Genomic DNA, 27140 nt, shown 5'->3' with positions numbered 1-27140 from the left:
AGCATGTTTTAAAAGTCTAAATTTACAAATTACCATATATTTCTTGTTAAATTCTTAAATAAAAAATAACATTTTTTTAGATAAATACACAAATAAAATTTAGATAAAAATTTTATCCTAAACATAAATTGATTTGGAAAAATAAATTTACATTTAATTAATATTTATATAAATAATTTGAAGAGTTTGATAGGTTTTTTTAAGAATAAAAATGGTAGATGAGATAATTGGAAATGACTAATGGTAATAGTTTAAAGTGAATTTATACTTGATTCAAACTTAGGATCTAGTACATATTAAACCATTTGAATCACCGCTCAAAGTATTGGCATTGAATTAGTCAAATGCCAGAAAAGCCAAAAATATGGCTAGATTTTTATTAAATCAGCTACATTGGACTAGACAAAGTCATTCAAGTAAGATTATGAGATACAATAAATCTAAACCTTTCGCCATCTTTTGCTAGACATTGTTCATAGCCAAAACACATATTTTATTCCTAAATATTGCTATCTCCAATTATTAATTAATATTGTCAATAATAATATTAATTAACTGATTTTTTGCATGGTTATTAATATTGATATCTTTAATTATTAATTAACATATGGTTAATGTAGTTGCAAAATATGAAAAAACGTTTTAAAAATATTATTATGAAAAGAAATTATATTATATTAATATTTTGGCTAATATATGGATAATCCAATATGGGGTTATATGTTGAATGACTTTGACTCTAGGAAAAACATGTAGTTTTAGGAAAATTTTGACTTTGGCATTAGCTAGACCATTGCAAATACTCTGAGCTTTAAACGAATCGAATTGAGTCGGATTCGAACAAGAGTACACAAACTAGATTAGCATATTTACTGGTTAAAATTTGAATATCATTATTCATACTCAGCTAGTTAACCATTAATGTTGTTGGAATTTAGCTCGAGCTTAACTAAAAATAAACAAACGATTCGAGCTCGAATTCAAGTTTCTTTTTAATTTTGAATCTTATCTTTTGATTAATAAAAAAAAAATTAAATCTTACAATATATTCTAACCATTTAACTATTCAACCAAATAGTTTTGATTACAAAATTCTTACTGTGTAACATTTTATAAAATAAATTAACTTATAATTATAATCAAAATATAATAATACATAAGATAAATGTAATAAACTAAACTATTTAGAAAAAATATAAATATATAAATGTGCGCCCCGACACACGGAATCCTTCATCCGTGTCAGCTTAGACTACCGGCCACCGCCAGAGCGAAGGGCTGTCTGTCACTCTCTCTATCGCACACGGTAGTTTCCCCAAGCTAATTTTACAAGTACGTTGCATCAGATCGCCCTATCCATCACCACCACCACCACCAACGTACGTTTTCCAGCATAAACCCCAAAATCCAAATTCATGGTTCCCGCATCCCCCAGATTGATTTGACGAAGAATTTAGTTGATTCCATTTGAAAATGCTCGGAGATGGTGGAGAGATCCCTTCCAGGTACTGCAAAAAATATAGCTCCACCCTTCCATCATTCCGCTATTTCCCTATCAACAATTTATTACGAGTTCAGCTTCACACAATTCGTGGCCGAGTCAAAATTGCGAAGAACTATAAAATGCCTTTGTTTGTTGGTGTGGTAGGTACGAATTGTTGAGCATGGTGAAGAAGCACTCCAACTCGTTAGGGAAAACCATCGTGGACGAGCCGTTGGAAGCTGATGCTACCGACGACGTCGAGTTTGATCCGAGATTTTGGCATGATGTCTTCGATTTGTATTTTGTTCGTGGCAAAGAGTCCAGGGGACGTCAGGACGACGATCTCCTATTCTTCGTTAGAAAATTGGTATGCCTTTTTACTATTTTCCCCGAAAGAAAGGGAATTCGTTTGGTTAGAATCCCTTCCGTTTGTTAACTTGCATTTCTTCATTCTTTCGATTTTTGTTACTATAGAGTTCGCAGGGATATGGTTTCAATGACAATGCGGAAGCTGTTGCTCCTTACTTTGTACGCAGGTGGACACCCGAGGTAAAAGCGGCATGAAAAACCAGTTTGAGCTTTATGCCTCTGTGTACGTGTGCTAAACTGAGTTCTTTTTGGACAACTTCACCTGCATGTTGACGATCTCGTTCGTTATCTTGCTAATAGCACTTGCATTATTTTTTAGATGTTTGCTCGGAGTTGATTGTCGAATCCCTTGTATGTGGACTGTTGCAGCATTGAAAATGATAGTTGCTGAGGAATTCTCAGTTTAGAAGTTTGTCTATTAAATATGTGTCAGACTTAACAATATCAAGAAAATAGAATTCTTCCATATGGGGTATGTAGCTTGCACACAAATGGTCGGTACCACAATTCTTTCATCGTTGTTAGCGTACAGTTTATGACTTGTGCCTATACTCTGAAAAATTGAAAAATTAAAAACAATTAAGAGGAAAAGGTTATATGCCTGTTATCAATGTCATGAAGCTATCAATCTAAAATTTCTGATTCAGAAGAAACCTGGACGCATCAGTATGAGGGTGAGGGGGAGACAAGATCTGGTATCATCTTTGTACGAATCAACTGGTGAAAAAGTTATACATTTTCATTCTTTTAATTGTAATACTCTGGGCAAGCATGGGATGATATGTAAAGAAGCATGGTTATACATTTTCATTCTTTTAATTATAACTTTTTTTTTTTGATGTCGTGGAACCTCTCCAAGGTAGGGCCCTTCGGACCCATCTCTGTACAGTAAACCTCAATCCCATGCACCGCGCCCTCGGAAGTTTCCCTACACGGAACTAGTTACCTCGCTGGCTTTTCACCAGGAGGTGTGGTCCCAACAGATTGTTTGCACCTATGAGGTGTTGAACCTTGGACTTTAAAGAGAGTAATGCCCCAAAACCAAGGCCTTCACCACTTGGGCCAACCCCTTGGGGTTTCTTTTAATTATAACATGGAACTGAATGAAGCTTATCCTCAACCATGTGGGGTTAAGTTTCTGGCAACCATGCTCTATCCTACACTTGAGTCATTGGCGTTGATGTCCTTTTTAAATGCCTGAATTCATGGTCATTTTGGCCTACCACCTTCCATTTTTGGGCTGTATTCTTAATGTGTGAGAAGGTTTGCCCATTGGCAGTTAATAAGGTAAGATGTTTACTGATTGATAAAATAATTCTCTTTGCTCCTGTCAACCAGTTGGACACGTTAGTTGGAAAAAGTTCTGTTGAAGTGGATTGGAGGTGCTCATTTTACTTGAACTTGATTGCTCACACTTCATTCACTGTGACAGTAGCAATTTGCAGGTAATTTTGGTTTTTCTCCTTTTTTGGCATGATATCTTGGTCCTTTAACTTGCATTGGACACCTTTTGCTTTCAGATTTTATGATTTTGCATGCATGGTTTTTCTCCAGCAGCTAAGGTCGCATGAATCTATGGCATCATTATTCAATCATGACAATAATACTCATTCTGCTTGTGCAAATGTGTCCCTGATCGAGAATTTTGACTATGTTCTATCAGGCTGTTGATTTGGTATCATATAGAGTTCAGAGTAGTTGCAAATGTAATTTTTTAGATTTCCTGCATTATACTCATTCTCAGTATCAAGTCATATAATCTTTACGGTTATCTATATTTGATGGTTGTAGTTCCTGTGACGTTTTCGTCTCTCACAGGAAGTGGTTAGGTTTGGTTCGATATAGAGTTATTGTTATATCTACCCCCCTCTGTGATGCAAATAATTGCACAGAAGTTCCATGCTGTTGACATCTAATTGATATATGATACTGTATTACTGAGAGTTACCTTCCATCTTCTTGGAAGTGGCACGTACTTGATAAAATGCATCTCTATGACTCTTCCTATTTTAATGGATTTGTATTGTTCATAGAATGCTTAAGTGGATAAGAGTTTTAGTTGTAGTCCTTATAAAAAATCAGTTGTGGTGATCACAAAGTGCAGTCAGCTGACCTTGCTATTACAATTCTTGTTTCCTTCATTTCTACATGTAATTTATGGTAAAATCTGAAGTATGATTTTTTATTTTTCAGTCATCAGGACCTTCGGAATCATCAAGCTGGGCAAGATAAGCCCTTGCTACCTATATATAAGGTATTTATGTGTTAATTAGTTAGTGTGGCAGATATTTCTACATTTATTTTCAAGAGGTAGATTTTTTCTGTTATGCTATTTATTTCCTTTTCACTTTAAAAATCATCTTTGCAGTATTCAGAATATTTCTTAACCACTGTAGTGAATTCTCTTTTTGCCAGAAGTACAATTTTGTTGAATTTTCATCCAAGGAGACAAAGGAATAGTATTTAGAAAATTTCTTAGCCTATGTAGTGAATTACCTTCCTGTCAGAAGCACAACCTTGTTGTATTTGCAGCCAAGGAGAAATGAGAATTTATGTTGTTATTACTTAACTTGAAGTGAGTTTAACTAAGATTATTACTCACTGAAATATCTGTATAATTGACATTCCTGCCAATTTGTGCATGTGCTTTTGCTTTTTATTGGATAACCAAGGGAGTCATGTATTTATTTATGTTATGATTATTTATTTAAAAAACCACAGGGTTACTTATAAAAAAAAAAGAGCATAAGGCTACTGTAGGAAGGCGTTTTGTTGATGAATTTTTTAAGTCTATGATCACGCATGCTCAACTACAGTGTCTTGCAAGCTACCACACTTTGTTCATATGTCCAAGAATGCTTAATGATTTAATCTTGAAGTGTGGCTTATGACGTCTTTGCAGGTTGTAAAAACTGTTTATGCATCTCCAACTCGTGTCAACTTTCATTTGGATTCCAGAAAGGCAAGTTATGGATATTGAAAAATTTATTTTTCTTGAGTTGCACCTTAGCTTCAATCTCTGACACTTGCAAATTTGCTTCTAGGAAGTGGAGACAATACCTGCCTATCCAGATATCTGTTTTGCGGTTGATGACTTCGATTCTACTTTTGATGCAGTGGTATTGAGTTTAGCACAAGCTGTAAAGTGAAAAGGCTTACTTGTATTTTTTTTCAATAATTTTTTTACTATATGATCATACATCCCCAGATTTGTTCTAAGAATTAGGCAGGAATTATCAAGACACAAGAATTCTGTAACTGACAGCATGGGCTTGATTTGAATTAGTGAGACATAAGAATCCTATTACTAAATATGTAATAGGGTTGGATCCTAAAGCATTAGGTCTTAAAACATGTGCTGATGAGGCCTTGAAATTTTAGTGCAATTGGAGACCATAACCTAAATTTGTTTCCTTGCAAATTTAAGTTTTTTTTCGTATGCTTCCATCTTGATTGGTTGAGTTAGGTTCCGTCTGTTTTAGTAACTGTACATACAGCGTTTTTATATCAATTCTTCCATGATGAAGCATTTTGCCTTTCCTTTGTTCAACTGTATTGCATGTTGAAGAAGCAAAACTGCACTACATTCTTGAAGAGCTTACATGCTGTACTCTTTGGGTCCTGAAAATTCCATATGCATATATGCAGATCCATTTGGGGTCAAAACAAGGCCTGTTCTAGTTTGTCTGGTTAAAACTAGATATTTATTGATTTAGTAGTTTGTCTGCCTAGTTTTTTGTATGCACAAATGCAAGATATCATTCTGGGATATCTGCAATGCAATTGCTACCTGCTATGATCCATTTCATGCCACTGCTCTATCATGTGATTTGTCTATGTATGCAGGTCTTGACAGAAACAGACCATTGCTATTGTGTACTTCTCAATGCAAATGATGGGGCAGCATTTCCCAGCGATGATGCAAATCATGGGGCAACATCTTCTATTGAAAAGGAGCCACAAGATTGCAGTTCCAGCAATAATTCATCTTTGACAGCTGATAATAATTTGACCAAAAGTACCAAGGTACACATATTAATCCTATATTAGCTTGTTGCCCCTCCCATGTCTCCATATCCTGCTGAGGAAGCATTTGATTGCTGCCTGTTAACTTTTTCTAACTCCATTATACCTACCAGAGATAACTCAACTAAACTAAAATACCAGCTTCTAGGAATGGGCTATTAGGATTTCCATGAAGGCACTCTAGAGAGCCCCATTCATTTGACAAGAAATCATGGCTGCATGGACTCAAATGTTCTTATCTTTAAAGAGGATTAGGATCCTTTAGAGTTATATGCCCGAAACACACTCAAATGTTGCGTGTGTCAATTATCTAAACAACATTTGTATGCTGTCTCTCTCTTTCTCTCTGAAATCCACCATGGAGTTCAGGTAGAGAATTCTAAAATGATCTCCATTCCTATAAAGATGATATGCTGTCCACACACGCAAGCACACAATATGGTTCGTGGAAGATCCATTTGACATCTTCAAATGCAATTGCAGCTTACTCTCTTCTCGGGATTTGTGAGCTATCAAATGGTTCGAGACGCTTATGATGGTATGTCTTCCTACAAACTTCGCTTGCTCTCCACTCCCCCCCCCCCCCCCCCCCCCCCCCCCCCCCCCCCCCCCCCCCCCCCAAACCAAGATTAGGCTTCGTTCACTTTCACAAAACTTTTCATCTCATCTCATCTAATCATTACAATTTTTTCAAATTCCCACACAAAATAAAATAAACAATTCAACTTTTTCAAATCCAAAAAAAAAATAATATTAAAAAAATATATTCTAACAATATTTTATTCAACTTTTAACTTTTATTTTAAATCATCTCATCTCATCTGCAAAAACAAATGAGGCCTAAGTACTCTCAAATGAAGTTTCTTACTTTATGTTGTTTCATTCTGTTTTTTTCTGTTTGTTGACTTTGCCTTTTTAGATTAGCAAATTATTTATTTATTATGTTTTTTAGTTTTATCTTAGGCTGGTGCATATATTTTTATTGCTTTTACATGTTGTATATGCAGAAATAGTGATGGGTGATACATGTACAAGTATTGACATTATAAGTCCTGCTGTTACAGTTATATTATGTCCACTTACATTGCTTCAAATTCAATTAGAGAGTAAATAAAATCAATTAAGATTGAAGATCTATCTGAAAAAACTGGTTTCAGTTGGAAGAGGGGATTAACTATGTCATCTTGAAATGTATTTTAAAAAAAATGGAAAAAAAGAAAAGAAAAAAGAAAAATTTTTCCCTGAAACTTGGAATGTCACTCGATTCATTTCTGGTAGAAATCTTGATGCCTTCAGATGCTTGTCTTACGTGTCACGGGCTTATTTTGTGGACATCTTTGTTCTCCCAACTGTTTCCCACTAAGGTTCTGCTGCATAGACTAGAATTTTCTCATATCTTTGCCAACTTTGGCGTGCAATACTGATTCTTTGTGAAATCTTTTGGCTTATGACACTTGCTGCCTTCGCAACCTACTAAAGTCAGCTCTGTTATTGACTTTTTACTGAAACATTCAAAATTTTCAGAATAACGTTTTTTTTTTTACATATTTATCTCATTTACAGCGGGAAAATCTCGATTTGGGAGCCTTCTGTCACTAGGACATTCCCCTGGAAAAACGGACAGGCTATACATGAAAGGTCCTGGTGGAAGGGGAGAGGTTGAAGTTGCCGTTTCTGGTGTTGTAGGTAAGAATATCCTCTCTCTTTATAGTTTTTGTGAATGACCTGTTTTCTCAGAACAAAAACCTGTAATGATCACCGACAAACCTCTTTTTCTTCCTAAGAAAGAAAAGTTGGCATTCATAGCAGGAGCACACAATTACTTACAAAAATTTAATTATATTGATGTTAAAATCTTTTGGAATTGGGGGAGTACATTGTGACTTGGAAAGGTATTCCATTTCCTCCATACCCACGACAATCCCTACGCAGAACACATCTTATTTATGGTCTTCTGATTGGTTTTGTGAAGTAGTTGTAGTGGAATGATTGATAATAGGAAGCAATGATATATGCAAAGATTCTGCGAAATACTGAATCTGGAAGTCCTATATCAGATCAAAGCCAGCAGGACTCGGGCCCCTTTTCACCGGTTGCATCGAGGAGAGAATTTGGAATTGGCTCAATTGTTCGTAAAGCAGCATCTGTTGCATCTGTGGCAGCAAAACATGCCTATGCAGCTACTGGGGCTACACCCACGAGTTTTGATGAAGAAATGGTGCCTCTGAAATGCTGCTTGATGTCCATTTCATTGCCCTGGGAGCACATTGCTCATGACCTGTTGTTTAAGGTGAAATCTTGGTTTCCCAAATTGCTTTCTTACCTGCATTGTTGCTTTCAAATGCTCTTAATTTGCCTGGTTGGGGCACTTCTTACCACCGGTGATTGTGTATTTGCCAGCTGCCGTTGGCTCGCCTTGCCTTGAACATGTGATGGTATTAGTTGAGCCGGTTTAAAATCTTGTTTTGTTACTATAAACATCAGAACCCAATAATCCATTGATTAACCTTGGTCTTTTAGATGGGACTGATGATCTTTTCTTTTCTTTTCTTTTTTTTAAAAAAAAAATTTATAAAGTGGCGGTTAATTTTGATCTATCCTTCATTGCATACCTAGAAGAATAACTAATTTAACTCCATGATTGTGATCGCAGGGAGCTCCTCCTGTAAACTTATAAGGACCTAATGTATACCCATTGGTAAAATACATGAGAATGGATCATATGGAGGTAATACGTGGCTGGCAAGCATTTGTTTATTTTGAGGCATGGAGTTAGCCCCCCGCCAGAACATGAAGGGCGATTACTCTGTAATCGAAGCTGTACATGGAAATCTCTCTCTCTCCCTCCCTCCTTGTCCACATCTTGCTGGGTTAAGTGTCAGTTGGCTATTGGTAGATCATTTTGTTGAAAGTTAATACATGTAGTTTCAGCGGAGTCCATATTGATAAAAGTTAGTACGTACTTGTAGTCTTGTCGCGATGCAAGAAATTAAATAGTTAAGTTATTAGTTAAGTTAAATTTGTATTAGCTTACAGAGTTTTGCTCATTGAGAGTATGAACTTACTAAAAAAATAAAGTAACTTTTTTTATGAATAAATTAATTACGCAACTGAAAAAAGACGCGACATTTAGAAATTCGAAAGACTAGGGAAAATTGAAAGGCTGTCCACACGTATGAAAAGGTGGTAAAGAAACGGTAGGTTGTCACTTGTCATGTGGATAAACAAAAACAAATATCATCAAACACTCGTATGTTCGGTAATTAAAAGTTGTCATAAATTGTACATCATTTTATTTAAACCCAACAATAAATATTATAGCATCGTTTTTTAAAAAAAGTACTATCAGCATTTAATCGTCGCTCTTCCAGTTCAGTAGTCCTACGTGTAATTTGGATTACTTTTCCCATGTTCTTTAAGTCCATAACGGTACTTGATCATAATCTGGATCAGCACCCTGGGCGGTGATGATATGTGTGACTCATGTTCCAAATGGTCTTGGGCGGATGGTCTCGACTAACCTTAGCACCAAAAATTATAAATTTTTATTTATTGAAGTTTTAATGTAATTAACAAAATTTCAGTTTGGATTTAAACATTTCCCCACTTATTGTATATTGATCTATTAATCCTTTAACCCTAACCCCCAAATTTTCAGTTTCAGTCTTATTTGAACTCTTTTGACGGTTTTATCGACGTTGCTCTTGCGATTTTGAGTTCTCCTTCGTCGTTTTTAGAAAAGAAAATGAATAGCAAGTAATGCTCCAACCCATCACCAAAATCCCTTGAAATAAGCTCAATATGCGTTTAGATTTCAGATTAGCACACGCTTTCAAAAAATGAAAGTACTGAATACTAAAATCGTGCGTAAAGTAGCATTGAACATGATTACCAACATGAGCTGCAATATTTTGTCTTGCATACTCATTTTAAGCATGTGACATGTCCACATATTGACGGAACTAAGTACTAAATCTTTAATTAGGATGCATTTAGAGACAATTCGCTAATGGAAGAAGGATAACAGATTAAAAACAGAAAATATTCTTGTGATTCTCATTGATTTGATATGCAGTATAGTAGTGATATTTATACACAAAGAAAAAGAGAATAATATTTATAACAGAAAAGGGACACGTATGGATTTACAAAGTATTCTAGACTATTCCTGAGATGTATTCTGTGGAGAGGCTGAGTTGTCCTCTTTTTGAGTGATATTGTTAACATGCCCCTACGAGCCAATCAGTCCTGGAAGAACTGTAAGGCTCGATCAAAGTGAGTAGAATTTGAAAATGGAAAGAGGCTTTGTGAGAATCTCCCCAAGTTGATCCTTACTGGAGAGAAAAGATACTTGAAGAGTTTTGGCATGAATTCAATCCCGAACGAAATGATAATCAATATCAACATGTTTGGTTTGAGAATCCATCACTGGGTTCACTGAGAGGTAAGTAGCTCCCAAATAATCACAATAGAGAGTTGGAGGTTTTGACAAAAAAAATACCAAATTCTGATAAAAAGGGATTGTATCCAGATTAATTCACATGTTGCATGAGCTAAGGCCTTGTACTCAGCCTCAGTGCTGGACCTTGCGATGGTGGACTGCTTCTTTGAGCTCCAATAGACCAAGTTTTTGCCATAAAACACGCAATACACTTTAGTTGATTTTTTGTCATTTGGGCATCTTGCCTAGTCAGTATCGGAAAAGGCAGCCAATCCAGGAGAAGGGGAGGGTGTGATAAGCCAGCCATAGTCCAAAGTTTGTTTGAGATAGCGTAAAATACGCTTAACAGATTGCCAATGAGATATACAAGGAGTATGCATAAACTGGCATACCTAATTCACTGAGAAAGCCAAGTCAAGCCTAGTGAATGACATACTTTAAGCTGTCCACCACACTTCTGTATAATGATGGGTCTTCTATAGAAGTAGAGTCAAATGCAGAGAGTTTTATAGAAGGGGACATAGGATTGCTCACAGGTTTGCAATTGGTCATATTAATTTTCTTGAGCAAGTCAATAATATATTTTTTGACTTGTCACGATGGCATTCTATGCCGAAGAAATAATGAAAGGCACCCAGATCTTTAAGAGGGAAATCAACACTTAACAGTGTAATAAGCTGAGTAAGAGCATGCGGATTTGAGCCAGTAAGAACCACATCATCAACATATACTAGAAAGTAAATAGTCACATATTGATATCGGTAGATAAACAATGAAGTATCAGATTTCAACACAACAAATCCCAAATCCAACAATTTTGAACTCAAATGCACATACCACACACGAGGGGCTTGTTTGAGGCTGTACAAGGCTCGATTGAGCTTGCAAACATAGTGAGGAAATTGTGGGTGAATAAAACCCGTTGGTTGTGACATAAAAACATCCTCATCCAGTGTTTCATGCAAAAAAGCATTTTGCACGTCTAATTGGTGGATCGGCCATCAAGAAGAAATAGCAACAGAAAGCACTAACCTAATTGATGTAGGCTTTACCATAGGACTAAAAGTTTCTGAGTAATCCAGGCCTTCGACTTGACTGTAGCCCTTGGCTACAAGTCTTGGCTTTTCGACGTTCTATTGATCCATCATAGAGATGCTTTGTTTTAAAAATCCACCAACAGTCCACAAGGTTTTGAAAAGGAGCAGGAGGACCAAGGTCCATGTATTAGTAGAGAGAAAAGCATTAAACTCAAGTTGCATGACCTTTCTCCATTTGGGAAATTTAGACGCCTCAGTGACAGAGGTAGGTTCATCAAGGGTAGCAACAGAGATGACATGGGCATGGGGTCTAGGCCAAGAGATGGTGCCATCGATTCAAATTTTTAGAAAATGGAGGTGAGATTTTACTCTGGTTTGCATGGGATGCATTGAAGATGATGGTGGCAGAATGGGAGAAGATGTTGAAGTATGCGAAGGACTGGTGTGGGCTGGATTGGGTAGAGGATGTAGGAGAAATGTGTGGGCCAGAGGAGTTAAAAGGCATATGTATGGATTGGGAAGGAGAAACGGGCCAAGAGGGGTAGAGAGGGCCCAGTAGCATTGATAAGATGTAGTAATAGATTAGCAGGCCGTGAGAGTATAGGACCAGATAAAATGGATTGAGAGGAAGGTGATGGATTGGGGGCTTGTTTTGAAAATGGAAATTCACATTCATCAGATAATACATCCCAATAGATGTACATTTGTGCAGTAGGAACATGAAAACATAAATAATCATGATGGTCAGAACTATAACCAAGAAATACACATGGAATGAAACGAAAATTCAACTTATGTTTATTATATGGTCTGAGGTGGGTCAACAGATGCACCCAAAAAATTTTAGAAAAGTGTAATCAGGACACTTGTGAAACAACATTTCAAAAGAAGATTTATAATGCAAAACAGGAGTTGGTAGCCGATTAATTAAAAAAAAAATTGTAGTGGTAAAGGCATCAAACCAATAAGTGTGAGGAGTAGTAGAAGAGTGAGCAAGAAGTGCAAAACCAGTCTCAACAATGTGCTAGTGCATTCTTTCAATCAAGCCATTTTGGGAGTGAGCATATGGACAAGATAAACGATGAGAGATTCCAAAAGAATGTAAAATAATATTGAGAGATCTAAATTCTCTACCCCAATCAAATTGTAATGCATGTATTTTTGTATTAAGAACAGTTTTTACATGATGTTTGAAAGATAAAAAAAATAGTGAGTACATCAGATTTACATTTTAATGGAAACAACTATGTAAACCCACTATAATCATCAACAAAAGACAAATAATATCGAAAACTACCTCATGACAGAATTGGAGCAGGACCCCAAACATCTGGGAAAAGAAGCTGAAGTAGAGCAGTAGACCGAGAAGTAGAATGAGCATAAAGAAGTTGATGGAGTTTTGCTTGGCAGCAAGAAGAGCGTAAACCAAGCTTGGGAGACGACTTCATATATAGGAAGAGACACCTGTGAAATTATTATGTGGACAAGTTGCATAGATGGATGACCTAATTGCATGTGCCTTTGGAAGGGGGAAACACATGTACCCGTGTAAGCTTGATGAGAAGGTGACTCAATAGGGAAGATATACATCTTGTTTATAGTAAAACCTTGAAGGAGAATTTTCTTGGTGCGGGAATCCTTCACATAAAAACAAAATGAATGAAACTCAAAGAAAACCAAATTGTCTTCATAAAATTTTCTAATTGAAACTAGATTTTTAGAAATAGAAGGAACATGATATAGCTAAGAGAGAAGAAGATTGCAAGATGTGGAGGGGATGGTAGAGCTGCCAACATGATGAATAGGAAGAGAGTTGCCATCACCTACATGCACCTGTTCATCTCCCTTGCACTTAGATGGATTAAGAGACAAGTTAGAAAAATTGTGAGTGAAGTGATGTGTAGCAGCAGAGTCGGGGTACCAATTATTCTCAATTGATGAAGTTGTTTGTGAGTGAAAGAAGGGGCAGAGGTGAAATGAACAGATAAAGAAGGAGGTGGGGGTGATTGATAGTTGTGATCAAACATATAGTAGAAAGTAAGTGTTGTATAGTCTTGTCTATGGCAAACCTAACATGATGGATGATTTGGTGAAAAGTAAGATGGGTTGAACCGACCCCCATTCTAGCCTCTCCCACGTCCTCTGTAACCTCTTCTGCCACGAGTCAAACCTCTTCCTCTGTGACTAAAATTGGTGGACTTTTTGGAAATGGAGTTGGCTGAGAGTTCAGGTGATGCTGTGAGGGTAGTCTGTTGGTGCGATAATCGGGATTCATCGGTAAGTAAATGACTATAGACTTGTGAAGGGGTGAGGGGGTCTACCCGTGTAGTGATTGAGGTTACAACCGAATAAAAATCAGTTCCCAAGCCAGCCAATAGAACGGCAATGAACTCAAAAGAGATTAAGATTTTACCAGCTGCAGCAAGAGTGTCATGAAGGAGCTTAGCTTTTTGATAATACTCAACAATCGAGTCGGATCCTTTCTTTAGTGTAGTCAGTTGGTACTGAATTTGCATAATACATGCTTGAGACTTGGCTGCAAAGAGATCCTTCAAGATTGTCCAAATTTCGCAAGATGTGGAAGCACCAAGAACGTGAGCTATCAAGCTTTCTGATAAAGATGAAATAAGCACACTCATAATGGTCTTGTTGTTTCTAAGCTAAGTATTCGACATTGGGTTTTGTGGAACTTTCATCAAGCAGCTGGGGGTGTCGACAAAACCATCAATGTACCCATATAAATTATGCCCTTTGAGGAAAGACATAAATTGAGCCTTCCACAAAAGGTAGTTATCATGGTTTAATTTAACAGTGATGAAATGGGTAAGGGATGGGAGAGAAAAATTGGGGGAGGATATGATGTTTCGGCCATGAAAGAGTTTTGGACGTGAGTCCTATTTGGCTCTAGATACCATAATGGAAGAAGGATAACATATTAAAAACAGAAAATATTCTTATGATTCTCACTGATTTGATATGCAGTACGGTAGTGATATTTATACACAAAGGAGAGAGAATATTCTTTCTGATAGAAAAGGGACACGTATACATTTACAAAGTATTCTACATTATTCCTAAGATGTATTTTGTGGAGAGGCTGAGCTGTCATTCTCCTTTTGAGTGATATTGTTAGCATTCGCTAGCTAGAAATTGGATAATACGTTACAATCCCATGACATGCCATCAACATGTACAATTAATTAACCATGCATGCATGGCGGCCACCACCATTACTCCCGCGCGTCGTCATCCATGCTAAAACTACGTACGTACGGGTCTCCAGGTTCTTAATTGTCGTTGGAAGAAACTAAGTGCCACAAGGGTTAGATTGCTCTAATTTATTAGGAAATAATTACGGAGATCTAGAAGCTAGGCATGCAAGAAGGTAAACGAATAAAACAGGGTCTCAAATTTCAATGGTTGGAAAAAGAAAACGAAGAATTATATCGGCCATCATTCATGTTGCTGAACAATGCAAATTACAAATATTCCAAAAAAGAACTAGATCAAAAACAAGTATTAATTTGTATTAAGGTAAGTCTGCATTTTAAATGAGTGGGTCTCTCTTAAATTTCAAACTAGCATCATGTATTTATTGTGTAAAAATACAGACGCTTGCAAATAAAATATTAAGCAAACGCCGGTAAGAAAAAGAGATCATGGCCGGTATTAGTGAAAATTACTTTGTACAAGCACATTTTGAAACCACTTAGCTCATATAAATTAATCACAATTCGGTAGACACATTTAGGTTGTAGATTACACGACAATTTATCTGCTTGAGTGATTGAAATACGGACTATTATTAAATTTCTTTAAGGAAGGATCAATTGCATAAAAAAAAAAAGGTAGTTTAGTAGTAGCTCACGATCGAGCGACAAAAGAAACAAAACAAGGGCTGTTGCAAAGCATGTTCATTGCAGTTTATAACCATATAAAATGTGGGATCAGATCAGGTGGTAATTATTTTTCAATTAATTGCAGCACATAAACCTAACTTGGATCAGATGAAAGTAGCGGAGAAAGCTGGGGGAGACCAAGGGATTCTAGCTTCACTTTAATTCTAAGGTGTCCTGCATGTTAGTTCCCACTAATTAATGTGGCCTTTGGGCATGCATGCTAACGTGCATGCGACGACAAAGACTAACTACCCAACAAGAAAAACTAACCAAAATGCTAACTAAGAAAACTGCCCAGTAAACCAGGAATATTCCTTGTTATTAAACAAACAAAACTAATACGAACAGCAACAAATTAAAGTGGATGCCATGTTTAGAGCAGGGAAAAGCCTAATATTTCTCCAAAGATGCAGGTGATCAGTGGAAGTAGACCAACCTGCTTTGGAGAAGAGAACAAACAGTACTATAAAACCCTAGCTTTACATATATAATATTAATATTATTGCAGAGGCAGAATACTTTCTCATAGATTTCTCCAAAGATCGATGGGTGGTGAGCCGGCCGTACGTGAGTGAAAGTAAACAGCTCTATGAAATGCAGTTTTAATTTGCAGAGCAAGAGAACTTCCTAGCTAGCTAGATGCTGCAAAATCATGTTAGCTCTAAAGTAATCCATGAAACGTACTGATCCATCTAAAAAAAAAAACCTGTACATGGAACTTTCTTTTTTGCAAGTGCAGCCACTTTAACTTTTCTTCTCCTTTATTTTTTCCTCCTTTTTCTAATTAGATTAAATATATAATTATTTTGGCTTCGAGTCATATGATCATGTCATGCGACGTTTCAATAATATTCTTTAAATGATCGGTTGCTCCATATAATATAACTCGTTATTCTATAATCATATATGCAAAAATGATAAACGTTGTTCTGCCATATATTTTTTGCCTTAATTTTTTTTTTTTTTTGAAATCTTTTGTTTGATTCTTCGTGATTAAGCTAACCTAATCTTCTCCGGGACCCCACCAAAGCAGCACAATTAGCCCACCACAATCCACAGTGCCACCTGACACTAAAAGGAACTGCACGAACGCAACAAACACACCCTCACCACAAGAAAACATAAACCAAAAAAAAAAAAAAAAAAAAGCAAAAGACTGGGAAACGCGTAGTTTTATTAGACAAAGGTGCCTTCAATGGTGCTCCAAAATCTTTTGTTGAGGTGGGACCCCCGGAGGTTTTGGTCCTCCATTCTCCCTTAAATACCCAACCCCTGGAACTCGTTCCTTCCCTTTTCCCTCCCCTCCCCTCTTGCTCACTCTTTCTAACAATGTTTTTTTCCCAAGAGCCAGTCGTATCCCAATGTCCGGTTTCTCAAGAAATTGAGTTCGGCACAGATGAGTTCCAAGAAATCCTATCCTCCTTTCAATCACCGACCCAGTCTTGTAATGAATCTCTAGATCAAGTCTTGTCCCAGCTCTTTCAATCAAGAGACTCGGTCGATCCAAACTCCGGTTCCGAGGGCTCGAACCGGGCGGTTTATACGTACGATGAGAGGCAGCTCAGACGCAAGGAATCGAACCGCAAGTCAGCCCGGCGTTGCCGCTGGCGAAAGAAAAGGCATCTACAGAACCTCACGTACGAAGCGAACCGGTTGAAAATGGTGAACCAGGAATTAAAGAACGGTTTGGGCTTAGTTTTACATCAAAGTCATGTAATATGGGCGGATAATCAGCGGTTAAGATCAGAATCCATAGCTCTCAGTGCCAGGCTTTCGGATCTATACCAAATCTTATGTACCATGCAATCACCGTAATTATTAGCACGTTGAAGTACTAGTAGTTCTACTCCTCTTAATGAAAGTTCGTCCATCTTTATGACCTAATCAATAAAGCTTTAAAATGTGAGAATTTTGGACTTTCTCTTCTCTCTCTCCCTGAGGCATAGGAACTAAAGTTAAGTACACTAATTTAGGCAGCTGCTCGCTGAAACCATTATCTCTTTCTTTTCGAAGGAAAAAAGGTGGTGGCTTTACGAAATCCCACGTTGTTGGACGATGCAAAGACTTGACGCTTTGCTTTTTTATTTTGTCGATCGAAGACTAATTTGTATCGTTTTCCTCTTTCTTTATACAGTGTTCTACGTAGTAGTGGCAAACTTAGGCAATCACGGTGGTGAAGTCTTAGTTTATTAATATATATGTTAGTCTGCGGAAGACTATTTGCGATCGATGGAGTATATTCTAGCTAAGTTACATGTGCTTAACTTTAAATTATTCCATATAATGAAAGAATGAAAGCCAAAAAATTAAGGGAATCTGTAAAGAACGGCATAAAAAAATAGAACTTTAATAATGTTAACAAAATTAATAATTTAAAACTAAAATTATTATTTTTTAAAGTCAATCATGACGTATAAATTAAATAAGTTGGCAAGTTGCTAATAATTTCTCATATATAAAAAGAGTCGAGTAGTTTTTAATAAATTCGCCGGTGGTGAATATATAGAGACCATCAATCGATATATTCTCACGTCACGATCAGGATCTAAGGCCACATGGATCGAGTACCATATGAAATGATATATGCACGTAATTATTATTTGTATTTTGTGATTCTGATATATTTCTCTCACTAAATCTAAATGTATCTGCTGCAAAATACGTATACGTACGTACAACACATTCGCGAAGCACAACTAATTATAGATATTACACGTACATACAATGATCATTCGCGCGAGCTGTGCGTCGCATATATATACGATTGTTTCATATATATATATGCATGCAATTGTTTCCTACACATCTGATTCCTAATTTGCATTTTGTTCGTCTGCTGGCACATGAAGTACTATAGTACTGTTCCACCGATATGTTTTTGTTAGGATTTTTGGTAAAATAGTATTAATTACGTGGTCGAACATAATTAAAGATGCAAAAATATATATATTGACGCGTTTATTCGCCAAATCAATGCATATAATATGGTTTATTAGATCATATATGCATGGTATGGCAATATCCAATATCACTGTACATTGATAAAAAAAAAAAAAAAAAAGGGGCTAAAACCCGACTATGCATAATTGATCAGATAGCTGGATTCAAGAGAAATATATGTGATTTACAACTTAAGATCAATAGCACATCAATGGTTATAATATCTGTGCTCAAAAAAGATAGGAATTAATAATTTGGACTGCCGGAAATTTACCTCGATTTATGTGAATGCGGCCACCAACAAATTGGGAAAAAAAAAAAAAAAAAGTTGCATTTTGGAACAGGCCGGGTGGAAAAAAGGTTTTTAATCTTGAGTACGCCATATCGTAAGATCTAGTAGCATGGGAATAAGGAAAATGATATTTGATTCACGCTGGTTTGAATAATGAGATGAGATGATATAATTTTAAATGAATTGAATAAAATATTATTAGAATATTATTTTTTAACATTATTATATATTGTTTTGAGATTTGAAAAAGTTGAATTTTTTATTATATTTTATATAAAAATTTGATAAAGTTGTAATGATGAGCTAAAATGATCAGGTGAGATGTTTTTGTATTCAAACGAGCCCTCAATGTTTTTTTAAAATTATTATTCGGATATTTTGATTTTTTAATAGTTAAGGATTATACTATTAATGAAATAGTGTATTTTTTAAAAAATATTTAAAAAAAATATATAATTATACTAATAATAAGTTTAAGGGGATCATAAACTCAACAAACTGAATATCGAGTCGAGAAATAATTGGGAGTAGTCGACGACGATATCTTAATTAATTTTCAGGATTCTTGAACCAGTAGTAAAGTTGGTCTTGCAGCAAAGCATGCATGCAGCTATTATAATTGATTATTTTATTATCAGTTGCGTGTTTATCAGAAATAATGATTGAGGAATAAATTATTAGAAGATGCAATATCATGTCATGCAAATATAAAGTGAATGCAATTACAAATTATTTACGTCCTTAAGTGTCTTAATGCAGGACGGTCGATCCAGCTTTTTGATTCATGCATGCATGCAGCTGCAAAGCATATATAGAATATTACATATATCGGATCTCATGTAGCCCGGCCGGCCCCCATGCATCAAATCATCCGATTGTCATTCTCGAAACAAAAGAAAGGAAAAGCAGATTTTCTTGTCGACCAACCATGCATTTGGAAGAAAAGAAAAGAAAGAGAATAGAAGAGAAGAGAAGAGAAGAGAATTGAAAGACAAAAGGAGTCGTCTTCACCTACGAATGAATGCAGTATAGTTGACTGCAATACGGACCACGAAACTTAGTGGAGTATATAATAGCATTTCTTTTAGAAACTTTATATTCCCATGCAAAATCTTAATTACTTAGTACCTCTCATGTATATGCTCATGATGTTCTTTTATTTTTATTCGATTTTACTTCAGAAATAAAAATCCTTAAAATTTTCAAAAAGATGTATGCTATGATCATACTTACACAATTATTTTACAAATATACCCTAAATAAATAAGAATTTAAAATTAATAAAGAATATATCAAACAAGATTATATGAAAGAAGAAAATAGTTACAAAATATTAGTATTTTTCTTAACCTTTACAAAAATAAAAAGAAATTATATTCAAGAAAAATATTACAATGATTGATCTGGGTGTATGATAACTAGAGTGTGCTGAAGAAGAATAATGTGAAAAAGATCTTCTAAAAGGTTGAAAAGCTATTTGGACTGTTCCTAAGGCGGCTTGGTTACCCTGAGAATGAGAGGCCTGTTGAGAAGGAGAGATATGATGGGCTGGTGATAATGCAGGTTGTTGTAATGGAGATAATCTGGCGAGATGTTGTGCTTCTTCTTTATCATCACTGTTTGAAACTTGTGACATTACTTCAGTTAATTTTTTCAAATCCTTTTTATTGGTAATGGATGCTAATTGTGCTTGAAATCTACTCTGTTGGACTAGAACTTCTGGAGTTTTGGTAACTTTTGAAAACATCTTTAAGACATGATCGATCATAATTATATTTTTTCTACCATTTGATAGAAACTTGGCGGGCTAGAAACATAATGGTTTTGAGAGATGGATGGAGTTTAATGACGTATTAAACAACAAATGACTTTATACATATTAGTTTTCGTGTCCTGTATTGTGTCATTACGGCTGATACTGTTTTTGTTTTTAGTGTCGGCTGGTACTGTTCATGTATTATTAAAATTACTGTTTCGTACTGTTCTAGTGTCTATATAAAGGGCTTTGTGAAGGAAGAAAGGCATTCAGAATTTCTGATCTGAAACCTCTTCCTCTCTCGCCCAAATCTCTCCACTCCAATCCTCCTCAGCTTGTAAATATTCATTTCTTCATGTCTTCAGCTTCCAACTCCTTTGAGAATTAACCTCATTGTAAGTATTATATTTTTAATGAAGAAGTTTATTTTGTATCTTTTTACTATATTATTTACTTCCTCATATATATTATCGGTTATACCGCCTGCTCTATCTATTATCATACATATGATCGGTTTTACCGCCTGTTATTCTTATTAATATTATACTATTATTACTATCTATTTATTACTTGGGATATGTGCTGTTTATTTTAATTATTATCTCAATTATTTCCTTTCATTATTCGATGTTAATATTTTAAACGCTTTAACATTAAATATTAAAACAAACAGTTATCAAATAATGAAAGAATCACGTAATTATCCTATTTACTAACTTTAATTATATACAACTATCCAAGTTATAAAAATATAATATTTTGTAAATAAATGATAAGTTTATCATATTACGCAATCCGCCTGTCGGCAAAAGTTCAGTTCACGCTGATATATATCCATTTTTTTTTTATTCTTCTCTTTCTTCGCTTGCAAGTTCTTAGAAGCTAGCCACGAAAATCTTGTGTACTTGATAAAGTTAGAAAAAGTTCTTAAAAGTAATTGGCAATATTTAGTTTCTTTTTTACTCCAGACGCATCATGGATTGTTGCATGCATTACAGGATATACGTAAGTACCTGACAAAGGTAATGAGGGAAACGATATATACAAATATCGCTCCCTTATGATTTGCAATTTTGCCCTTTATTTACGGTGGATAACAAATGCTTTTACATATATAGCCTTGCCAGCTCAGCGTATTACTTATATACATGAATGACCCATGAATAAATCTTCACAATCATCTCACACTTCACACTCTACATATTTTTAAATTTTATAATTTTTTTTATCAAATATTTATTATATAAATAATGAATAGAAAATTTAAAATAATTAAAAATTATAAAATTTAAAAAAATGTGGAATGTAGAGTGTAGTGACCGGTGGCCGTTGTATGGCAAAACTCATGATCCATTCTCGAGAAGGCCAAATTAATAGGAAATTATAAATGAGTTTGTAAGTCTCGTGTTCTACTTAAAAAAGAGGGCAGTTATAAACACAAAATAATCTCACATATTAATGTGGCAGTGTGCCACGTCTATCTCTTTTTTCTTTTTTTCCTTTCTCTTTCTCCCCCTCCCCTTCCCATGCCTCTCCCCCTCTTCCCCTTTCCCTTACTTTCCCACTAGGTGACTACCCCTTTCCCCGTGCCATCATTCTATTGCCAGTGTGTTGGCGTTGTCTGCGCCCCCCTCTCCTAGGTGGTTCCTCTCTTTTTCCTTACTTTCCCATTGGGTGACCACCCATTTCCCTATGCCGGCATTCTGTTGCCAGTGTGTTGGCATTGTCTGCACCCCCTCCTCTAGGTGGTTCTCGACCACCTCTGCCAATAGGCTACGACCACCGCAAGCCGTGCACGAAACCTGCATGACAAGCTCACGGCAGTTGAGCTTCGTGTTCCCTTCAACGGTCGATACTTGGACTACTGAAAACTTATGCCAGCTCAAGAGTGGTTCTCGACCACCCGACCAACTGACAGGGTCATTGACCACGACATAGTGCACGAAACAATGCGCACAAGCTCATGGTACTGTTATGAGCTCCATGTCCCCGCTAACAGTGCCGCTTGGATCATCAAAAACTTTTGCCTACTCTAAGGTAGTCCCCGACCACCTTGATGGGCATGGAGAGGGGGGAGAAATAGAGGGAAAAGGAGAGAATGGGAGGGGAGTGGGAAAAAAAAAGAAAAAAGAAAAGAAATGGGAGACGTAGTGTGTCATATCAGTATGTGAGATCCTCTTTGTGAGATTCCTTTATATCTCTAGTGTTTTTCTTTAAGAAATAATACAATCTAATATTAAAAAGTGAAGTTTTTTACATGGATTTTATATTTATTTATTTAAAAAAAAAAAGAAATGTACAATACTATCATATTTTAAAATTGTATAAATTATTTTTCACTAGAATGTGGCCCACAGTAAATAGGCCGCATGCATGATACTACTTGATGCATCGTGCGCCAGGTCCAACGTACCCTTACTAAAAACTAGGCAGATCAGGCCTGGAATCTGTATACAGTCCCATAATGGTAATTTTGTTGAGCCTTACCAATAATATATCCGCTCTACTTCTATTCTTCGTAAAAATAAAGTTAAAACTATGCATGACCATTAATACGTGATTGGAAGAGAGGAAAAGAAATGGTATGGTGTCAACAAGTACATACCTCTGCAAAAGACACTGTACCCTTCAGATTTAGACCCTCGTTCGTTGTAACTGGGCTACGAATTATCTGCAGAGTTGAGCGTAATAACACTTGAGAAATCATGTGCATGGTTGGCCTATTTCTGGGATCTTGACGTAAGCAAACATTTGCAATAGTTACGATCTTTTTCAGTTCGTCCTCGACTTGAACCGTCGGAGGTGGAAGTCGATGGTCCAATACGTCCTTAAGCTGTATGTTAGCAGGCGAAGAAAATGCAGAGGAGATGAAATCACCCGGATGATTTCCATTGATTATTTCAAGTGCTAACACTCCAAAGCTATACACATCACTCTTCTCGGTCACCCTCATTGTGTAAGCAAGTTCTGCCAAAATTTGAAAGGAGTAATTTTAGCTAGGGTGCTGCTGGAAGCTGTCTTCTATTATATATGTATTTATGCGCTCTATATGTAGCATGCATCTATATGTATATATGTTAAATAAAGTAGAGGAGTGTAAATTAATGATCAGTTTTAATTACCTGGTGCTGCATATCCATATGTGCCAGCAAAGCCAGTCCAATTGGACGAGTCTAGCTTCAGAAACTTAGCAGTGCCAAAGTCCGAGAGATGAGCTTCATAATCAGAATCCAGCAAAACATTCTTGCTTGAGATGTCTCTATGAACAATCGGCGGTGAGCAGTCGTGATGCATGTACGACAAGGCATGCACCAAGCCTTTCACAACATTCACCCTTCTACTCCAATCCAATTCTCTTGCTTCTTCGTCTTCGCTTAGGATCCCGGCCAAGCTGCCTTTCTCAAGGTACTCGTAAACCAAAAACGAATGACGTTCGCTTGAACAAAAACCATGTAGTTTCACGACATTTCGGTGCCGGACTTCTGTTAATGCCACTATCTCATTGAAAAACTCTTTCCGATCTGTGGCATAACTTCCATCTTGTAATGTGTGGAATTTCTTTACAGCTACGATACTGCCCGACGGCAGCTGTGCTTTGTAGACGCTTCCATATCCACCGGTCCCAATACAATACATGGCATCAAAATCCCCCGTGGCTGCTATGGTTTCTTCATACATTTTTGCCCCATCGAAGGTTGATATCAAGTTCTCATCCCGTGTTTTTTGCGAGTTTCTCCTTTTTCTTATATACAATCCCAATAATGCAAACAAAAGTACCAATAGTACTCCCAAAAGTGAGAATATGATCATGAACACGGTCAAACTGTGGCCCCTTGTAGGAGAATGCTTGCATGCAGTGAGTGATTGGCAAGGTTGTAGTCCTTTGACCCCGCCACACAAGCCTTTGTTCCCCTCTGATATTGCTTCACTCGGAGCATCTAGAAATGCTGTGTTGTTGGGAATGGGACCACAGAATTGATTGTTTGCAATGTTGACATAAAGCAAGCCATGCAGTTCCTCAAAAGCCCTGGGAAGAATGCCAGAGAGGTTGTTGTTGGATATATTCATTGTCAGCAAGCTTTGCAAGTTCCCAAACTCCATTGGTATTTCACCCGTGAGATGGTTATGACTTAGATCTAGCACCGAAAGCTGAACCAACGTGCCCATCTCAGTTGGAATTTCACCGCTAAACTCGTTGTGGCTTAAATTCATGTAATGCAGTTGCAAGAAGCTCCCTACGCATCCTGAAATTGACGTGCTCAATTTGTTCATGGAGAGATCGAGAAACTCAAGGTTTGTCAGGGACCCTAGCTCTGCAGGAATATTGCCTGAAAGTTGATTGTTGCTTAAGGTAAGCTTCACCAAAGAAGTCAACCTTCCAAATTCCTTCGGGATCTCCCCTACTAAGCTATTTGAAGAAAGATCAACTAGATGTAGTTCACTTGAGTTTCCAAGCTCCGGTGGTATGCTACCAGTAATGTTATTCCTCCAGATTTCTAGATTTGTTAACCGTGAGCTCCTTCCCCACTTTGGTGAAAGTTCACCATAAAAGGTATTGTTGCTGATGTTTATGTAATCCAAATTCGGATATTCCCCAAAAACTTCGGATATATTTCCAGTCAGTTGGTTTTGGTCAAGACGAATTCTGATTAAACTCGAGCAGTTTCTCAAGCTCTTTGGAATCGAACCTATTAAGTGATTACCATTTGCAGTAAAATATTGAAGCAATCCGTGTTGGCAAATATTTTGTGGCAAATAACCAGTGAATTGGTTCCAAGCTACTCGAAATACAGTCAACCTCATGAGTTTTTCTACCTCTCGAGGAATGGAAGCAGAGAAATGGTTTTTGCGAATGTTTAAAATCTCTAACTTGCTCAAGTTACCAATTGAAGTTGGAAGGGAACCATTGAGTTGATTTTCGTTCACCTGGAGACAGACAAGAGACTTCAAGTTTTCTATCTCTTCTGGAATGGGACCAGAAAGTTGATTTTGGAAGAGAGACAGGAAGGTCAGATTTTCTAGGCCATATAATGAGGTCGGTATAGGACCAACGAGGTAGTTTTGTGCAAGTGTTAAGTTCTTCAAAGATTCCATTTTCCCTATATCCGCAGGGATGGGACCTGAAAGTTGGTTGGAAGACGAGTCCAACAATACTAACCTTTTTAAGTTTCCAAGAGTAGGAGGAATGGGACCAGTTAAACTATTGGTATGTATGCAGAGCTCAACCAAGTTGGAAAGGTTTCCAATCTCGAAAGGAATAGAGCCAGACAGTGAGTTGTCATAGAGATACAAGTACTCCAATTTGCTTAAATTACCCAGAGACAAAGGAATGGGTCCGTGTAAAGAGTTGCTGTGTAAGGAAAGCTCATCAAGGGACTTCAACTGATTTATTTCTTCAGGAATTGAGTTGTTCAACTGATTTTTAAACAGACGCAATACCTGAAGATTTGTGAGTAGACCGATATTTGGTGGGATTTTCCCCGAGAACTGATTGGTGGACAGATCAAGATAGGTAAGTTTGGAGAGGTTACCGATCTGTGGTGGGATGGTACCAAAGAGATAGTTCATACTGAGATCAATATATTCGAGATTAAGGAATGACGAGAATGCAAACGCATCGAGTGAACCTCTTAAGCTTGAACCACTAAGATTCATTCCGATGACATTTCCAGCGGAGTTGCAGCCGATGCCAAACCAGGAACGAGGACTCGTACTGCTTGAATTAGGATTGGAAGAAGAAGTAGTGGCATTGTTAGGGAAGAAAGTCCATGAAGATAGTTGAGGCTGGGCTTCGTTTTCGAGGGTGGCTTTCCATTTGAGAAGCGCATCGGCTTCATCATTTAAGGAAGAGGCAAAAGCAACTATATTCGGTGAAGAAATCAGCAGAACAAACAAAACAAAGGATCTCGGAGAGCATACCTTCTCAAAGGTCGATGATCCCATATTATCGTTGTGTGTTGGTACCGTAATGGAGGTAATATATATATATATATTGAAGTCCGGGGCTTCATGAATAACCCAGCTAGCTAGCTACGCGCGCGCCACCTATCGTTATTCCTTCTTCCACTTCATTTTCCGGGATGCGTACGTTAATTTGACCGAGCCCATGCATACAAGTTAATGCACAATTCTTTAAGGCATAGATTGAATGTACAATTTGGACTAAAAGACGATACTCAGTCTTCTTGTCCGATGACGTTCTTACCCTTTTTTTGGGTATAGTTTACAAGCACCCTTACAGTCTACGCGAAAAGCACGTGAAAATAGACGACTCTTATCTTATTTATTATTATCCCCTGTTAATATTAAATTTTAAGCCTTTGTTATCTTCGTCTTTTTTTTTTTTTTAATCGGCAGGAGATAAAAGACGTCATATTTGATGTAAATTGAACTGCAATTTCTGTATTAAATTACCTATATATTATACTTTCTCATATCACGAACGTGACCAATGCTTGGATGTCGTTGTCTTTAACCGAAGAAAACCCTTTTTTTTTTCCCTAAATATTTGACAAGTTGCACATTTGAAAATTAATAAACCTCAATGATTTCAATTAAATATTCTAGTACTACTCCGCCATTTTGATGCATTATTGAGGTTATTTATATACACGATATTCTTGTTAATCCTAAAGTCAATGGGATCAGACCGAGTATATATAGTAATGAAAATGCTCGCTTAATTAATTGCAGCCTAGTGCTTAATTGTCTTTCCAGCTAATTAATTGGCTAATATATATGTCGTTTCTTTCATTACAAGAAAAATGAGTATTTGTAACAGATTATTTGTGATAAAAATAACTATTTATAATAAAAATAAACTGATTTTAATAATAAATAATATTTTTATAAAAAAATAATTTTCTTGTAATCTCTACGCTTGTTGGTTGACCCAAT

The 27140-nt window shown here is 36.5% G+C and overlaps 3 protein-coding genes across 4 annotated transcripts; 1 reads left to right on the top strand and 2 right to left on the bottom strand.

The window, feature by feature from the left end:
- Nucleotides 1–1233: 1233 nt before the first annotated feature.
- On the top strand, nucleotides 1234–8915 carry LOC121260557 (uncharacterized protein KIAA0930 homolog). Of its 2 annotated transcripts, XM_041162487.1 has the most exons (12): nucleotides 1234–1505; nucleotides 1649–1850; nucleotides 1958–2032; nucleotides 3191–3297; nucleotides 4046–4106; nucleotides 4755–4814; nucleotides 4897–4971; nucleotides 5699–5878; nucleotides 6362–6416; nucleotides 7442–7564; nucleotides 7936–8168; nucleotides 8532–8915. In XM_041162487.1, exons 1-12 carry the CDS (start codon nucleotides 1474–1476, stop codon nucleotides 8553–8555), a joined length of 1227 nt encoding a protein of 408 aa, XP_041018421.1. In that variant the 5' UTR covers nucleotides 1234–1473; the 3' UTR covers nucleotides 8556–8915. The 2 variants fall into 2 exon arrangements, with proteins under 2 accessions (XP_041018421.1, XP_041018422.1); XM_041162488.1 differs by lacking the exon at nucleotides 1234–1505 and having other exon boundaries at nucleotides 1717–1850; nucleotides 2020–2032.
- A 12920-nt stretch (nucleotides 8916–21835) lies between these two features.
- LOC121260283 (MDIS1-interacting receptor like kinase 2-like) lies at nucleotides 21836–23921 on the bottom strand. Its single transcript, XM_041162108.1, has 4 exons — nucleotides 23366–23921; nucleotides 23008–23210; nucleotides 22849–22914; nucleotides 21836–22045 (listed from the first exon to the last, which is right to left on the bottom strand). The coding sequence occupies exons 1-4, from the start codon at nucleotides 23919–23921 to the stop codon at nucleotides 21836–21838; spliced, it is 1035 nt and encodes a 344-aa protein (XP_041018042.1).
- Nucleotides 23922–23952: 31 nt separating this feature from the next.
- On the bottom strand, nucleotides 23953–26186 carry LOC121260282 (MDIS1-interacting receptor like kinase 2-like). Its single transcript, XM_041162107.1, has 2 exons — nucleotides 24142–26186; nucleotides 23953–24028 (listed from the first exon to the last, which is right to left on the bottom strand). The coding sequence occupies exons 1-2, from the start codon at nucleotides 26184–26186 to the stop codon at nucleotides 23953–23955; spliced, it is 2121 nt and encodes a 706-aa protein (XP_041018041.1).
- Between the last annotated feature and the right edge of the window lie 954 nt (nucleotides 26187–27140).

The sequence above is a fragment of the Juglans microcarpa x Juglans regia genome, chromosome 4D, assembly GCF_004785595.1.
Source record: "Juglans microcarpa x Juglans regia isolate MS1-56 chromosome 4D, Jm3101_v1.0, whole genome shotgun sequence".
NCBI lineage: Eukaryota > Viridiplantae > Streptophyta > Magnoliopsida > Fagales > Juglandaceae > Juglans > Juglans microcarpa x Juglans regia.
The sequence above is the reverse complement of the archived record's forward strand: the minus strand, read 5'-3'. Positions and strand labels throughout refer to the sequence as shown.

Coding starts and splice junctions, on each gene's coding strand:
- LOC121260282 (XM_041162107.1), bottom strand. CDS start 26,186: ATGGGATCATCGACCTTTGAGAAGGTATGCTCTCCGAGATCCTTTGTT. Junction 24,029..24,141: donor TCAGAGGGGAACAAAGGCTT/GTGTGGCGGGGT, acceptor CACTTTTGGGAG/TACTATTGGTACTTTTGTTT.
- LOC121260283 (XM_041162108.1), bottom strand. CDS start 23,921: ATGTATGAAGAAACCATAGCAGCCACGGGGGATTTTGATGCCATGTAT. Junction 23,211..23,365: donor ATATGGATATGCAGCACCAG/GTAATTAAAACT, acceptor AAATTTTGGCAG/AACTTGCTTACACAATGAGG. Junction 22,046..22,848: donor GTACAGTGTCTTTTGCAGAG/GTATGTACTTGT, acceptor CTTGTCATGCAG/GTTTCGTGCACGGCTTGCGG.
- LOC121260557 (XM_041162487.1), top strand. CDS start 1,474: ATGCTCGGAGATGGTGGAGAGATCCCTTCCAG. Junction 4,972..5,698: donor ATTCTACTTTTGATGCAGTG/GTATTGAGTTTA, acceptor CTATGTATGCAG/GTCTTGACAGAAACAGACCA. Junction 6,417..7,441: donor GGTTCGAGACGCTTATGATG/GTATGTCTTCCT, acceptor TCTCATTTACAG/CGGGAAAATCTCGATTTGGG.